The sequence below is a fragment of the Papaver somniferum genome, chromosome 1, assembly GCF_003573695.1.
Source record: "Papaver somniferum cultivar HN1 chromosome 1, ASM357369v1, whole genome shotgun sequence".
In the NCBI taxonomy this organism is placed as follows: Eukaryota; Viridiplantae; Streptophyta; class Magnoliopsida; order Ranunculales; family Papaveraceae; genus Papaver; species Papaver somniferum.
Genome location: NC_039358.1, coordinates 54,958,325 through 54,974,868, shown reverse-complemented (window position 1 = coordinate 54,974,868; position 16,544 = coordinate 54,958,325). Strand labels below are relative to the sequence as shown.

General features: G+C 37.5%; 2 protein-coding genes across 11 annotated transcripts; one reads left to right on the top strand and one right to left on the bottom strand.

The window, feature by feature from the left end:
* The first annotated feature begins 7,097 nt into the window (after positions 1-7,097).
* On the top strand, positions 7,098-8,306 carry LOC113287206 (probable strigolactone esterase DAD2). Its single transcript, XM_026535893.1, has 2 exons — positions 7,098-7,667; positions 7,758-8,306. Exons 1-2 carry the CDS (start codon positions 7,297-7,299, stop codon positions 8,185-8,187), a joined length of 801 nt encoding a protein of 266 aa, XP_026391678.1. The 5' UTR covers positions 7,098-7,296; the 3' UTR covers positions 8,188-8,306.
* A 2,940-nt stretch (positions 8,307-11,246) lies between these two features.
* LOC113287178 lies at positions 11,247-14,736 on the bottom strand. Of its 10 annotated transcripts, none has more exons than XM_026535877.1 (5): positions 14,478-14,736; positions 12,939-13,070; positions 12,105-12,199; positions 11,827-11,997; positions 11,247-11,469 (listed from the first exon to the last, which is right to left on the bottom strand). In XM_026535877.1, the coding sequence occupies exons 2-5, from the start codon at positions 12,961-12,963 to the stop codon at positions 11,413-11,415; spliced, it is 348 nt and encodes a 115-aa protein (XP_026391662.1). In that variant the 5' UTR covers positions 12,964-13,070; positions 14,478-14,736; the 3' UTR covers positions 11,247-11,412. The 10 variants fall into 10 exon arrangements, 5 of the variants coding, with proteins under 5 accessions (XP_026391662.1, XP_026391651.1, XP_026391649.1 ...); XM_026535866.1 differs by lacking the exon at positions 11,247-11,469 and adding an exon at positions 14,342-14,403 and having other exon boundaries at positions 11,476-11,997; XM_026535864.1 differs by lacking the exon at positions 11,247-11,469 and adding an exon at positions 14,342-14,403 and having other exon boundaries at positions 11,476-11,997; positions 12,939-13,049.
* Positions 14,737-16,544: the final 1,808 nt, after the last annotated feature.

The window sequence follows — 16,544 nt, the reverse complement described above, 5'->3', positions numbered from 1 at the left end:
TAGTCTAGTTTACAGTTGTGTTCTTCAATCTTTTTTCCAATCCTTGTTTGTTGATTTTTTGATCTCAAGCTTCTCTGTCATTTCTTTTAAGTTTTCAGTTAAGGCTCTGGGCTTTATTCTGTTTTCTTTGGTTCCTGTATTGGGTTTAACTATGAGGATTCTCTCTTGGAATGTCCAAGGAATTGTAACTCCAATAACACAAGACCATTTTAATCACCTAAACTCTTATTATAAGTCTGACATTGTTTTTTTAGCTGAAAACAAAGCCCATCTGTCTAAAATGGAACCTTTCTTTAAAAAATCTCTTTTTTTTGACTGGTTTATAGATCCGTCCGTGGGTTTTGCAAAAGGGTTAGCGATTGCATGGCACAACAATATAGAAATGAATCTGATTTCATGAAACCTAAATGTTTGCCACTTTGATACAAAAATTGGAGAAAAGGAGGTGATATGAACATGGGTTTATGGTGCAGTGGAAGCGGAAGACAAAATAGAACAATGGTCTTACATAGTTGATACTGCTCAACAGTTCAACAAACCTTGGCTACTAATTGGAGACTTAAATGTGATACTTGATCTTGATGAGAAACAAAGAGGAAACAAATCCAATTCCAGCGGAAAATCTTTCATAATTCATACAATTGACTCTTTGGGACTTCAAGATGCGGATTACGAGGGAGATCCATTTACTTGGTCAAATAACAGACAAGGAGAGGCCAACATATGTGAAAGAATTGACAGAGCACTCACGTCGATTCAATGGACACATAATTTCCCGAATACCAAGGTGAGTCATCTCCCTAGAGTTGGTTCAGACCATACTCCGCTCTTACTTGATTCCCACCCGGATAAACAAATCCTACATAAACCTTTTAGATGCATTAGATCCTGGCTCACTCACCCCACTTTTTCCGCCATGATAGCTAATTCTTGGTCTCTTCATTCCAGTAGTGATAAAAAATAATAACTTTTGTTCTAAGCTTCTTCTCCTCTCTTCCGACCTCTCCCAATGGAATTATGATGTTTTCGGAAATATTCATAAAAATATAAAATCCCTAAATAGTAGGATTGACTTCCTCCATAAATCCGGTAATTATTCTACCTACCTGAATAAAATTAAAAAGTTACAAGCGGAATTAGGGGATTGGTACAAGATTAAGAATGACTATTACCACCAACTCTCTAGGGATAATTTCTTCAAGGAATATGACCAAAACACCGAATATTTTCACGCTTCTGCCTCTAATAGGAAAAGAATTAATGCTATCCATTCTCTTAGAGAGTCCTCAGGGCTTTGGATTTCGGAAAGAGATCAAATCTATTCCCTTCTTCTCAGCCATTTCTCCAATATAGGAACCTCACAGATTCAGTACTATGTGGAAGATCTATCCAACATTATAGCTCCTTGTATTTCTGATGAAGAAAACTTCTCTTTAACTCTTATTCCTTCAAAAAAAGAGATTTGGGACACTTTATCCAATATGAATCAATGGGGAGCCCCGGGGCCAGATGGCTTCCAGCCGGGTTTCTTTAAAGCTAATTGGGATATTTTGGGACCAGATATTACAAACACAGTTCAAGATTTTTTCAAAACTGGTTCTCTAGACCATAATTTAAACCACTATTTTTTACCCTTATTCCAAAAATTTCCACCCCTCAAACCCCGGCGGATTTTAGACCCATTAGCCTAAGTAATACTATTTACAAAATAATATCTAAAATCCTATCCAATCGCCTCAAACCAATTCTTAATAAAATAATATCCCCTAACCAATCAGCTTTTTTACCTGGTAGAAAAATCACTGATAATATTATCATACTCACGAGCTTATCCACACAATGAAAACCTCAAAAGCTCAAAAGGGTCACTTCGCTCTAAAATTAGATCTTTCAAAAGCTTTTGACAGAGTGGAATGGAATTTTATAAAATCCGCTCTTTCAGCTCTAGGCTTTAATATTCACTAAGTAAATCTCATTATGCAATGTATCTCCACCACTTCTTTTTCCATTCTTCTTAACGGCTCTTCAGGGCCTACTTTCAAAACTTCTAGGGGGCTAAGACAGGGCGACCCTCTCTCCCCTTACCTATTCCTTATCTGTATGGAGATTCTTTCTAGACTTCTAGAAAATGTTGTGTTGGAGAAAAAAATTCTGGCCTGAAGATAAACAAAAATGCCCCCAACATCTCCCATCTTTTCTTCGCTGATGATTGCTTCCTTTTCACGAAAGCCGATTTAGGGGAGGCAAAAAACCTTCTTGATATTTTATCCAGATTTGGGGAAATCACTGGTCAAATGATAAACCTTCAAAAATCCAGTATTTTTTCCAGCAAAAGAATCCATCCGAAACATGGGAAAATCATCGCCAAAATTCTAAAAGTCCCTCTGATGACAAAAAATGATCGATGTTTAGGTACACCTCTTTTTTTTGATAAAAAAAGAAAGGATAATTTTGAGCCTCTTCTCCAAAAATACTATGACACTCTGCAAGGTTGGAAATCTAAACTTCTCTCACAAGATGGAAGAACGGTGCTAATAAAATCGGTTCTACAAGGTTACCCTACTTATCAAATGCAAATCCTTAACCTCCCTAAGGAAAACTTAGATTAAATAGATAAAATTCAAAGAGATTTCTGGTGGAACAAGGATAAGACGAAAAAAAAGAGGAGGTTATTTTAAAGCTTGGGTAAACATCTACAAAACTATCTCACAAGGAGGTCTTGGGATAAAAAACCCACATATTTTCAACATTTCCCTCCTAAAGAAACTGGCCAGCTGACTGATATCAGAACATGATCAATTGTAGGAAAGATTATTGAAAGCCACATATTTTCCTAACAATCACCCATTAGAAGCTTCTAGGACTTCGAACCTATCTTGGATATGGACAAGCATACAAAAAGGTCTAAACCTTATCAAAGGAAATTTTGTTTGGCAAGTTAAAAATGGAGCTTCGGTAAATATTTGGGAAGATAACTGGTTACCATCGGAAAACAACCTTCAGAAACCAACGGGTTTAACAGATCCAGTCCCACAAAAGGTAAGTGAACTGATTACACAAGATGAATATTGGGATATAGAGAAACTCGATATCCTATTCACCCATAATATTAAAGAGAAAATCCTACTCATATCGCCAAATATACAAGAACAAGATAAAATTAGATGGCAACACCACCCCTCTGGAATATTCTCAGCGAAAAATGTTTACACCTTCCTCATAAATCAAGATCCGGAAAATACCAACTCTGGTGAAATCCCCTGGCAAAAAATCTGAAAAATCAATGTGATTCCGAGGATAAAGTTATTCATTTGGAAATTAGCTCAGGAAGCTCTTCCAACCAATGCGAGATTAGGAGCTCATAATAAGGATTTTATCACAGATTGCCCAATGTGTAATACACAATCGACAGAAACAGAACAACACCTGATACGAGCTTTTCCTTTTGCTAGAGCGGTTTGGTTTGGTCTCTCTTTAGATGCAGTTAATACAAGAATTAATACAGACTCTATGGTGGATTGGATTAAAAAATGGATTTCGGAACCTGAATTCGCTAACTATTCAGGAAAGATTGCAACAATATCCTGGTTCATCTGGAAGTACCGATACTCAGTAGTGTTCGACAAAATAAACCCAAACCCAAATACTCTGATTGAGCAAATAAACAAATTCATGCGACAATATCCACAAGAGAATATCAAGAAGCCCAAAAGAATTCAACCAAATATGGATTATAAGGATAAATGGTCATGTTTATCTTCAGACTGGATATTGTTCATAGATACGGCTTTCAAAAAGGAAAATTCAACTATGGGATATGCTTTTATCCTATACTCAGCGGACAACGAGACTATTATGCACATTGCAGCTGGAGCAGATAGAGCTTTATCAACTTTCCATGCAAAGTCAAAAGCTTTATTAAAAGCGTCTTCTTGGTTAAGTGAGAATATTTTATCTAGTGTCACTTTAGTTACAGATTGCAAGATGTTAGCGGAAACAATCAGAAAGGAGGACAAGATCCCAGATTGGAACGCGGATAACACAATAATGAAGACTCAAAATATTTTGCAAAAACTCCCACAAGCTAAGGTGCAATATATTAACAGAAGATTTAACTCAGGAGTGGATTACATAGCAAAAGAAGCTCGTGTAAAGAATCGTCAGCATATTTCTATCCAAATTCAGCTAAGGATATCTCAATCTAGTGTGATGTCCAATATTTTTGAAAAGAAAGATATTGTAAATCCGATGTACTTTATTGGTTGATTAATATATTTACTTTTCTCATCAAAAAAAAAAAAGACATGAAGATAGAATCCCAAATATTAATCAAATAACTTGAAAAATTCAACTTAAAATCAAAATTTATATATAAATATATATATATATTTTGTGAGTTTCGAAATGTCTACAGTTACGCTCTCACCAAATCGTATTAACAATTTCACACTCTTAACCGTGTCTTAACAAAAAAATTATTTTTCCACAACCTGTATTTGCTTTCCTCTAACAAAAATCGTATTTGCTTTCCACAACGTGGAGTTAGGGTGGGTGACCTTGCCCTACCGAACCGATTGATATGAGGTTTTATTTGGATATATGTTCCCGGCATTAGCGATCCTCCCATGAGGCCGAAATGTCAAACCACAAACGTAAGTCATGAATGATATAGGTCCGCCTAGCAAAAGAAAGCAGGTCTTATCTTATTGATGGGAACCAAACACATAGAACCAATATAGATATGACAAGTGGTAACAAGTGACTGTGATTGATGCAACCTCTGTTTTGTTTTCTAGTCTAATCCATTGGTCCCAAATCTTAAACCCTATTGATAACAAGTCACCAAACGGATAATCCTTGCTTGCTACTTGTACTGTATCTTGTGATAAATCAAAACAACTGTATGTAATTGCAACAAGGCATGGCAAAATAAGTGTAATTACCACTTGTTACCACTTTTTTCTCTCTCTCCCCCCTAACTTTTTTCTCTAAACGAAAACTTCTTTCACCTTTACTGTTCTCTACTCAGATCGGCTCTTTTGGAGCAGATTTGAGCAGCCTTGTTTCTGTGATGATCTGCAGCTTGGTTGTTTCTCGATTTATAGCTCCAGGTTTCGTTTAATTGATGTAATTTTTTCTGTTCTTGTTGTATTAGCTTTCAGTTATGTTTTTACTAGGGTTTGTTCTGTGATATTTTGGATTTGTTTGTTGAGATCTTTGGTTGTGAATGTAAGTATGGTTTGTAATCTGATGAAGAAAGGAGACCAAGACTTACCTCCGTTTTCAGCTCTCACCTACAATCAAATCGCGACAACAGAACCTTCTCCGACATCTGTGGGTAGATGGTCTCCGACCATCTATTCTACAAGTTTTTATTCGGCTATTATGATTAGTTTTAGATGGTGTGATGTGCTACTTTCTGTTATGGATCTTGAGATCTTCTGTGTAATGGGTTTCTTATGTTTGGATCACGATCTGTTTGACATCAGTTCCAAGTACGGGGATGAAATTTTCTGGCAGATACAGGAGTTCCGACGATTTATCCGGCGAGTTCATTGTTTTCTGACGGGGATAGTTTCAGTTCAACCATCTTTTAATTGTGTTCTTCAAAAGGGTTTAAAAAAAATATCTCGAGTTGTGGATCATGCTTCATCGATCCAAGCTCACCCGGATGAAAGCGGGCGTTACTGTTACGACTACTGGTTATATGTGATACTGTTACCTGTGATTCTGTCAACTGGGATTCTATTACTAGAGATTCGTCGCTTGGTCCTGTTCGAGATTAGTCTGCAGTCAGTTTTTTGTAATTTGCCTTTTCATGTTATGTTTTGTAACTTCCGGGTTTAATTCCTGATTTTTTTATTAAAAAAAAAAGAGACCTTAAAGGAGTATGTCATTTTTTTTACTTTTTTATTTTTGTTGTTGTAATGAAGGATGAGACTGGATGAGAATTTTGACATGACATAAAAAAGAGTGACATTTTCATGTAAGCACCAGGATTTGAGATATAAGTACCCTGACAACTAAAAAAACTCAATCTTTTAAGTGATCACCATCTTTTTACACTAACTCATGTGGTTGACATTTTGTTCTTAACCATTGACTTCGTACAATGCCATGTTTTGGTGATAACCACCAGTAGCCTAATAATATTTAGTCAGTTTGTTAATAATGGCCAACATTTAGTTTGGCAAGCTAAAAATCTTTAGCCAGATCATCAATTTCCTCTATTTCATCGTGGCCATAGTTCTCATCCTCGATTCCTTATCCAAAACATCGCATATTTAGTAGGGTTGCAAAATCTTCAAGGGAAAGATTAACGTTGCATCAACACCTTAAGAATTAATGCAAGTTGGGAAGTGTAAGTGAATAACGTTATCATGTTGGCATTGTGTAGTTGACAATATTGTAAGGGGAAAATAGTTTTAATAGATGCGGCTACTAGAAGAAGATGGACCCAGTACAGTAGTTTTACTTGTACCACATGATGAGGCCTACCATTCATAAAGAGAAGAGAAAATGAACCAGATTCTTTCCGACCTTTACATACAAGTTTAGCCACATACTACAATTGATTTAGATTCTTAATTTTTCTTTTTAATAGTGTCGATAAAGAAATTGGTGTCGATATATTTCGAACTCAGGTCATTGATATCAGGTCGCACTAATATTAAATAGATTCTCAGGTTATACACACCAAACTCTTTACTCAGCCAACTTTCCTCAAGAGAGTTGGGAGTATTGGTGTTCTTGGATATTCAAAAGTGAGTGCATTTTATGGTTCAAACCCACTAGAATATTGTTATAAATTTGCATTAATGTTCAAATCTCATTAACATCATAAATTCAAGATTGTAATCGTAATTAAAACCACGAGCCATTTAGTGGCATATACATGAAATGATTTTGTGATTGTGGGGCTGATAGGTGAACACAATCACCGAGATTATTACTGGTGTTGTAGTGGATAATGAAAAAAGAAAAAAAAGCCAAATATCAAAAACACACTAAAGATCTTTCTCAAAAGTTTATTTTACTGTACTAATTACCACCAACAAAAATATAAATACACATCTCATGTTTTTCCTTCACTCGCACAAACAGAGCAAATCACACCCCACCTATAAGTCATAAAACCTCTTCTTCTATCCAACTTTTTTCTATCTTTATACTCCAAAATTAAGTACACCAAACAAAAAGCAAACACAGAGAAAACAAACAAGAGAAGATAAATAGTACTTCTCTTCTTCCTCTTCTCAATCCTTCAATTCCATCTCAAAATCCTCACCAAACACCATGGGAATCAACTTGCTAGAAGCTCTTAATGTTAGAGTAGTCGGAAACGGAGAAAAAGTTGTAGTTTTCGCACATGGGTTCGGTACCGATCAATCGGCTTGGCAACGGATTCTACCTTACTTTCTTCCTAATTATCGGATAGTTCTCTATGATCTTGTATGTGCTGGAAGTGTTAACCCGGATTATTTCGATTTCCGGCGATACACAAATTTAGACGCGTATGTGGATGATGTTCTTCAAATTCTCGATGCACTTGGGATCGAGAAATGTGCTTATGTTGGTCATTCTGTCTCCGCAATGATCGGAATCATCGCGTCCATTCGTCGGCCTGAGCTATTCACTAAGCTCGTCCTTATTGGCGCCTCACCGAGGTAAATAAATACTAAACCCCCATACTCAAACTTTTCATTTCAAATTGCAAATTACGAATACCAGATTTTGATAAAATTGGTGATAAACAGGTTTTTGAATGATGTGGATTATCACGGAGGATTCGAACGAGGAGAAATCGAGACAGTTTTTGCAGCTATGGAGTCCAATTATGCGGCATGGGTCAGCGGGTTTGCGCCATTAGCAGTTGGAGCTGATGTTCCAGCAGCAGTACGAGAATTTAGTCGAACACTGTTCAACATGAGACCGGATATATCATTATTCGTATGTCGCACTGTTTTTAACAGTGATTTGAGAAGTCTGTTAGGGTTTGTTAAAGTTCCGTGTTGTATTATTCAAAGTGCTAAAGATGTATCAGTCCCAGTTGAGGTTGCCATGTATTTGCAAACACATTTAGGTGGTCGGAATACTGTCGAGATTTTACATACAGAGGGGCATTTGCCTCATCTTAGTGCTCCGGCATTACTTGTAACTGTTCTCCGACGAGCTTTGTCGAGGTGAGTGAGTGTTTTGTTTTGGGAGATTGTTGTGGACCAAATTTAATCCACGGATGCGTTTGAGTTTGAGATGCTGACATTTGAGAATAAAATTGTGGACAATATCTAGTCCTTTGAGTACAACTTTTTTTTCCTTGTTTTTTAGGATAAGTGAAGAACATCCACGTGAGAATCACGTGGTCTATACCCTCCTTTTTGAGCGATCCTCGTTGAAATCCCTACATTTCAGTCAACCCTCACTAGTTTACAGTCAACCTGTATTGACGGACAAACCTATCTTATCCGTCTGTGTTTATTAAGTTTTTTTTCTTTTTTCTTTTTGTCTTCTTTACCCTTTAATCATAGTTAATAGTCCAACCATAATTAGCCTTCAAATATGGGTTTTGAAATTGGTTTTTTTATGAGGACCCAGATTGTATATGGGTAATTAATCATGAAGAGATCTATTCCGTCTCTAACATAAGCTTCTCTACTCCACCCACCAGAACAACATACCGATCTCATCTATAAATGAAAACTCTATAGTTGATATGATTAGAGGTGCACATACCTACTCGTACCCGCCAATCCTATCCTATCAGCCAGTTTTTTAACCGTATCCTACCCTATCCACTATTTGGCGGGTAGGGTGGCGGGTGAAGATTTTCTTAACCGCCAATAAACGGGTATGGTGGCGGGTAAAGCTCGAAATTATCCCACCCTACTGGTCTTCGAGCAATTCCTATTAGGGGTGCACATACCCTACCCATACCCGCCAACCCTATCCTACCCGCCAGTTTTTAACCGTATCCTACCCTATCCACTATTTGGCGGAGTGACGGGTAAAGATTTTCTTAACCGCCAATAAACGGGTAGGGTGGCGAGTATAGACCATATCCTACCCACCCTACCGGTTGTGCAGCCCAAAATACGATCCTATCTATAAATAAAAACTCAAAGTTCTGTATCATCAGCAATTGTAATGTTCATGGCCTCCAAATGTATAGTCGAAGACCGGAGATGGGTCTTAATAGAATCCAATCCAACCAAGCTAAAACTATAAATACTGTCCAAACAACAAATGACACGATAAAAATAAATAGATAACATGTTTCAAATGATCATACAAAATAAATTGGTATCATACCAACACGGTAGCATAAAATAGATTGGGCACGATGCTTTATAGTCGTATAAATTAAATTGTGTTAGTCGTTACAGTTCTAAAGCTTCCATGAGAACACCACTCTCTTTTTGCAGTTCACTTCCCATAAATATTTGATCTTTTGCTCTTGCTTAAGGTAGGGGGTTTGATAGACGCATTTATGTGTCTAATTTTTCCTCAATGTTTCGTATTATTAGTACTCATTTTCGTCCTTATTATGGTGTTTTGTGTGTTTGTAGATATCTTTTGGAAATAAATATTGTTGGAAAATTCGGCTCGAAAAGTTGATAGGAGCACCCCGAAGGACATTTGCTATACGGACCCCCACTGTTGCTATGTGTCACCCACGATTATGTGTAACCCATTTGTCCACAACACCCATTTGTTATTCGGCACCCAGGACGTTGGATAAGGGCTAACCATCTTCTTCATTTCAAAAGTTATGTTTTGGCGGGAAATTTTTGGTTTCAATGTCAGAACTAGGGTTGCGAATTTGAGCTTGTTTCAGTGAGACTAAAGAGCTGGAACAGTTTTGGTGTCTTCCTTTGAGCCTAACAGGATTGTTTTGGGTCTTTGGTTCGATGGAGTTTGGCTAAAACTCGAGTTAGAAGAAATCAGGGAGTTATGAGTTTTGCATGAGAAAACCCGAGAGTTGTTGTTTTTGATCTTGGAGACTTATGGAGTGATTCAATCACTCAAATGGATTGATATGGGCATGTTACATCTAAACAGGACTGATAAGTCCATCAGAACCGGTGAAACTTTGTTGTAATTGTGGATAGAAGAAAACAGGGAGGTTTGTTTGGCCGAGAAGACATTCACGGGAAATAACGTGAAGATAATGTTCTTGCATGAGTTTTCCTTCACCAGGGACTCATTCTAAGCGTGTTTGGAGCATGACTGAGATTAACAAGGAATGTCGGACAACTGCAGATGCGTGATTGTGAAAGAAAGGAAAGAAAATATCTCCAAAATGTTTTCTTTTACTGCCGAATATTGGAAGGATTTTCCGGAGTAATGAGCGAAGATTCTTGTCCCTGTTGAGTATAAATAGCCTATTAGGGTATCACTGAATTACAGAGAGAATTGGGAGGATTTAGAACATCTCAGAGGCGAGAAATTGAAAGTTGCAGAGAGTCACCATTTCTGCTGCTGCATAGCTGAAGAACACGAAGAACAGACCAACAAAGACAGTCGTTTTTCTACAGTGGTAACGACTCACACGAGGGTCGTACATCAGAGGCAGACTTATTTGCTACAGTATCAGTGACACATACTCTGTGTCGTTCTGGTTTGTAACACATATAACTGTTACAAACCCGGTTTTCATTATATTTCTCTCTTTTTATCATTTGTAAACCATTTTTGAGCAATAATAATGAATTTCGAGCGTGTTTCCAACATGATGATGTGCTAATTCTCTCACAACCAAGGCAATGAGGAAGCTATTTACGCATGAATAATTTGGTAACATTATATTTTCTCTAATATTTAATTATAATTCACTCAATCACTGCTTTTGCAGAGTTTTAATTGTTTGCATAATTTTCTTCATTAGTTGTGATTCAATTAGATAGGTTATGCTTTGATTAGATAATCTATACTTAGGGGATACAATTAATTTTTCAGAATTTGCCTGATTATTTGTGAGTTAAGAAAATAAGGGACTTGAAGATAATTAGAGTTTTGGGTTATTTACCATCATTCATTCATGTGTAATAGTGGAATCAGTGTCTTCGTTATTTTCTCATATCTTGAAATCAAATTTTGAGTTAAGTTTTCTTTAATTTTTAAGTCTAAATTCTTTTGCTTTCACAAGTCTCAACGAACCTTTTTGTTACAACTCAATTGAAAATCACATCAGTGCTCCCGTAGGATTGGTTTGACAATGAGTTAGCAATTGTCACGGATTTATAAGCTGGCATACAAATACTAAGACTGATAGAATAACATAAAGATCCAGATTAGCAACATATTTGCAATTACATACTAACTTGCTTTTCCGCACGTCATTCTAGATGTCCCTCCTCAAATATGGAAGCACAAGCACCACGAGGATAGAGAATAACTTTTCCAAATGGCCTTTTAGCATCCTTTGGTAACTGCACAGTCACAGATCCTAATATACTTTCTCCAGACTATCTACAAAAGATTGAGCATTTAACAAGTGAATACGACTCAGATGCAACATACTTAGCTCAAATATGCATGTAAGTCAATATTATCTTTATACAACTCCTTGGTGTTATATATATATATATATATATATCTTAGTTGGAGTATCCAACATCATACTGTCTTAGCTTTGCAAGTCAACGTTATCTCATATATTCACCAACTCCTTGGTGATTATATGAATCTCAGTTGGACTATCCAACATAACATGCTGATTTAACACCACAAGATTTCTAAGAATTTAATTGGTTTCAACATTATTTTTCTGATCTTTAACCTCTTGGCAGTTTCCTTTAATCTTATCTTTTCTTTAAACTTTCTTACTTTTGCAAATTCCTCAGAACTGAATGGGATGAATGCCCTAAGGATTTTCTGCTTCCCCTCATTTCTTGCCACTTCATATTCGTTACTTGCATCATTATCCTCCTCAACAGCAGACTGTGAAGAACACTCTTCCGTGGGCTCATCTAACTCACTCTCGTCTTTGCTAAAATCCTGTGACCAACATTTTCATTCATTTATTTAGGCTAGACTACGACGACAAGAAAGAACATAATTTATCTTAAAAAGGTACACTGTAATTGAAAACTGAGAAGGCTTACAAAAGGGGAAAGAACACTACTATCAAGCACCAATAAGGGCGCTTGTAATTCTCGTGCAAGCGCCTTAACTAATCTTTCTCGATAAAGTTCAGTCCCTGTAAGCGATGATTAAAACTCAAACAATTAACCCACAAACATCCAGTACATATACAAACAGGGGGACTAACAGTTACTAGTAACGACCTGGGGCACTCTGAAGCCGTATTCTACCACTTGAAGATGCCAACGGATTAGATAGCGAAGTTGGAAACTTACTTTAACATATTTGTCGATGGAAACATATAAGACGCGGTGATGAATTGTCCCTGGAAACCCTTGAGGCAATATATGTATAATTCACTCCAATATGTCTTTTCTGATCCTAAAAAGAAATACAATCCTAACCTACTGTCAAAAAATACTTCATAAGGGCTGTAAAAATCCTTGTTTGTGGAGTTCCCCAAACTGATCCTTAAATCACACAGAATGCTAAGAACAACTCCTCTTTGGAATGGAGGATCCAAGAGGAGAGGGACATGATGATTTTAAGAAAAAAAATATATAAAAGAACCAATGAAGGTACCGTACTTCAACTGACCATAATCAAATCCTTCCTCAACTTTATATGTTTTACAAAATGATTAATGAGATCAAACCAATAGTAAGAATCTCTCAGTTGAAACCTTTGAAGCATGTATATGAGGCATAGATAACACACACATACCTGAAGTTCATGGTAGGAACCCATGAAAGTGTTCAGGGTCTGCAAGTGGAAAATTAGTATCTAATTCTACAAAAGCCGCATTAAGCAAACAATAACGTAGTACGAAAAAGTTACCCTAAGTCAGTGATTACCATCGTCTATAAAGAAACTGAACATGAATGTAGGGACTACTCTCGATGGATGTCTTGCTATTAGTCTTTAGTGAGTGCACCTATCATCTTCTCGCCATCGTCCACTTTGACCTGCATTATTTTAACAAAAGCCTACATTAAGCAAACAAAAACAAATTAGAAAAAGTGACCCTAAAACCGTACCTAAGAAAAAGAAAAATATCAATAGTTCCAAGAAACTGAAGGGAAAATTGGGAAAATGGCCCAATACGGGGTGCGATGTTGGAAATCTGCCCCAACGTTTAAAAATTTGGAAAAATGCCCCATTCCGTCAAAAACTCAGTTAAGTCACATGTGTAAGCTCTCACACGCGAAAAAAAACCCTTCAGAATTCAAGTTTCAGGGTTTGAAATTCAGGATTCAGGTTGAGGGTTTAGGGTTTAAGATTCAAGTGGTGGCGACGGTGGTTTTTGTAGTGGTTCTGGTGGTGATCGTGGCGTTACACATGTGACTTAACTGGGTTGGATGTCAAAGTTAACGGAATGGGGCATTTTTCCAACTTTTTTTTAACGTTGGGGCAGATTTCCAACATTGAACCTCATATTGGGGCACTTTCCCAATTTTCCCGAAACTGAATCAATCATATAAGTCATGTTATCATTCTTTAGTTGTCTATTTTTTTTTCCGGAGTACGAATTTTCTGATTCTCTTAACACTCAAGATTTCTTTCCCTCTCTGGCTTTCGAGGCCATTTCTAATTTTAAGATGGTTTCTGAACTCATATAATTCATGCAACACTTAAACATGATACAGATCATAGTAAATATAATATGAATACCAAAGTGGTCTGACATAGAGCTCCTATACAATTTACTACTCTTATGCAAAACCATGGACAAACAGGCAAAACATTAGTTTTGCTGAAGGAACTGAACAAACACATGAAGTGCAATTCATATCAAAGACCTGAAACCCAAAAAAAATCCAAGCAAAAAAATAATTGTGCATGCGATTCAACAAACACTTTGCAGTTTCATGGTTATGCATGTTAATCCCTGACAAACAATTGTGATCTTCATATGAAAAATTAATCCAAAGAGATAAATTTTGTGATTAGAAACCATAATCCCACTGAAGGACTGAAATGCAGATACCAAATAGATCAAACATGACAAATTTATTGGACAATCCTAAACGCCTAAAGCATACTCAATACAGCGGTGCACAATTTAGTTAATCGTTAATTCAGGATAAATTCCAGTCTAGTGCTTCAATTCAACTAATTTTTGGACAATTTTATCTATGGAAAAAATGTTATCTACCAAATCGTCTAAAACATAAAAAAAAGAAAAAAAAAATCTTCAAATTTGGGATAAATCTATAAGGAAAAATCAAAAAACTAAAAGAAGATAAAACAAACTTACTATTAGTTCCCATATCAGAAACATTAGAATCCAAAGAAGAGTTAATCCATAACCTGTGTGTTCTAAATTGAATATTCCCGTGGTTAAGATACAAAAAAGATTTCCAATAATACCATAGTTATAAACCAGTAGATACCTTTGAATTAAACTTCGTTACTCTCATCGATTCCCACAGAAGTTAAAATCAAATTGAATCCTACAAAAACCACGTAGAATGTTGGTGTTGAAATAGATAAACTGCAGCAATACATCTACTTTATCACCGAGTTTACTTCACCCATCCATCAAACGCCATAGTCTCTGCTAGGTTTTTCACCGAAAAAGAAGACGAAAATGAGGGAAACCGGAGAGGGAATAGTACAAAATGTATTCAGGGAAGTTGAGTATGGATTCAGATTAATGGGTATGGCTTATTTACCTAACCCTTGACTGGTTTGGTTAGGTTAACCATTTAAGGGGCTAGAACGTGATTTCCACCCGATTCTCTTCCACCCATTTGACTCTGTCCGTCAATATACGTTGACTGAAACCTTGTCTTTCTGTCAAGGAAAGTAGAAATTTTAGGATTTCCATGACGATTGCTCCTCTTTTTTCCATTTCAATTTTTTTCTTTCTTCTGTTTTTTTATTTATTTAGGTGACATGAAGATCAAATTATTCTGATTAGTTGTTCTTCATTTTGTTATGTCTTTCGAAATGGAAAATAACTCGCTTATGGAAATTTTTCTCAAAATTATTTAGAGTGATCTCATTTATCTGTAACATTTATGATCTAGATAAATGAATATATGTTCGTAAAGAAATTTAAGAAAAAATCTGAGATCTTTACTTTGCAATGTATATAATCTTCTGACATTAGAATTTCATAATCATATGCTCGAGATTGTATAATCAAAAATTGATTAAACTAAAGAAGTGATTTAGTGAGACAAACACTTGTAAACACAAAAATTAAGACAAATGCAGGCATGCTGTTACACACTTGAGTTTTATAGGGGTGTGCTGGTGGTTTTTAGTTTAGGGTTAAAATCGTAAAACCATACATTTGACATGACGTCACTATGACCACTAGCGCGTTTATTGAATCAATCAGCATGCTTACGTAAGAATTACCAGGGTACCTTTTTTTTATACATGTGTCATGTTCCACGGCATAACCCTTAGTATTGACCGATATCATCTTTGTACATACCAAACCCTAATTCTCACGCCACCGTGCCAATGGCAAACCATGCCAGCCACGTCTCCGTGCCAAGCCATGCCAACCGTGCCAGCCACACCACCGTGCCAATGGCAAGCCATGCCAGCCACGTCTCCGCGCTAACGCATGCCAACCATGCCAGCCGCACCACTGTGCCAATGGCATGCCATGCCAGCCACGTCTCCGCGTCAAGGCATGCCAACCATGCTAGCCGCACCACTGTGCCAATGGCATGCCATACCAGCCACGTCTTCGCGCCAAGGCATGCCAACCATGCCAGCCGCGTCTATGCGCCAAGGCATGCCAACCATGCCAGCCACGTCTTCGCGCCAAGGTATGCCAACCATGCCTAGCCAGCTACCTTTCCATGCCATGCCGGCCTTCCCTTCACGACTGCTAAAACGAAGGCGTGCAATAATCAATGACCACCCTTCCATCTTAAATGCAAATCTTAGTCGTCCAAAGTCGCCAAACAAAGCATGGTAACCTTTGGTCCAAAACCCTAGTTTTGACCACGCCAAACCGCGACAAGGCATGCCATGCCACATGTGCCAATGGCATGCCAACCACCTTGTCGCGCCATACCATGCCGGCCTTCCCTATGCAGCTACCAAAACGAAGGCGTGCGGCGATCAACGACCACCCTTCTATCTTAGATGCAAATCTTGGCCGTCCAAGGTCGCCAAACAAACGCATGGTAACCTTTGCCCCAAAACCCTAGTTTTGGCCACGCCAAACGGCGCCAAGGCATGCCATGCCACATGTGCCAATGGAATGCCAACCAAAACCACCTTGCCGTGCCATACCATGTCAGCCTTCCCTATGTGGCTACCAAAATGAAGGCGTGCGACGATCAACGGCCACCCTTCCATCTTAGATGCAAATCTTAGCCGTCCAAGGTCGCCAAACAAAGCATGGTAACCTTTGGCCCAAAATCCTAGTTTTGGCCACGCCAAACCGCGCCAAGGCATGCCATACCACATGTGCCAATGGCATGCCAACC

What these genes read in the sequence shown, in the direction of transcription:
- LOC113287206 (XM_026535893.1), top strand. Translation starts at nt 7,297, where the DNA reads ATGGGAATCAACTTGCTAGAAGCTCTTAATGTTAGAGTAGTCGGAAAC. An exon ending in CTTATTGGCGCCTCACCGAG is followed by an intron (nt 7,668 to 7,757) that starts GTAAATAAATAC and finishes GGTGATAAACAG; the next exon opens with GTTTTTGAATGATGTGGATT.
- LOC113287178 (XM_026535866.1), bottom strand. Translation starts at nt 12,963, where the DNA reads ATGTTCAGTTTCTTTATAGACGATG. An exon ending in CAGTTTCTTTATAGACGATG is followed by an intron (nt 12,200 to 12,938) that starts GTAATCACTGAC and finishes CATCGCTTACAG; the next exon opens with GGACTGAACTTTATCGAGAA. An exon ending in GTAGTGTTCTTTCCCCTTTT is followed by an intron (nt 11,998 to 12,104) that starts GTAAGCCTTCTC and finishes TGTTGGTCACAG; the next exon opens with GATTTTAGCAAAGACGAGAG.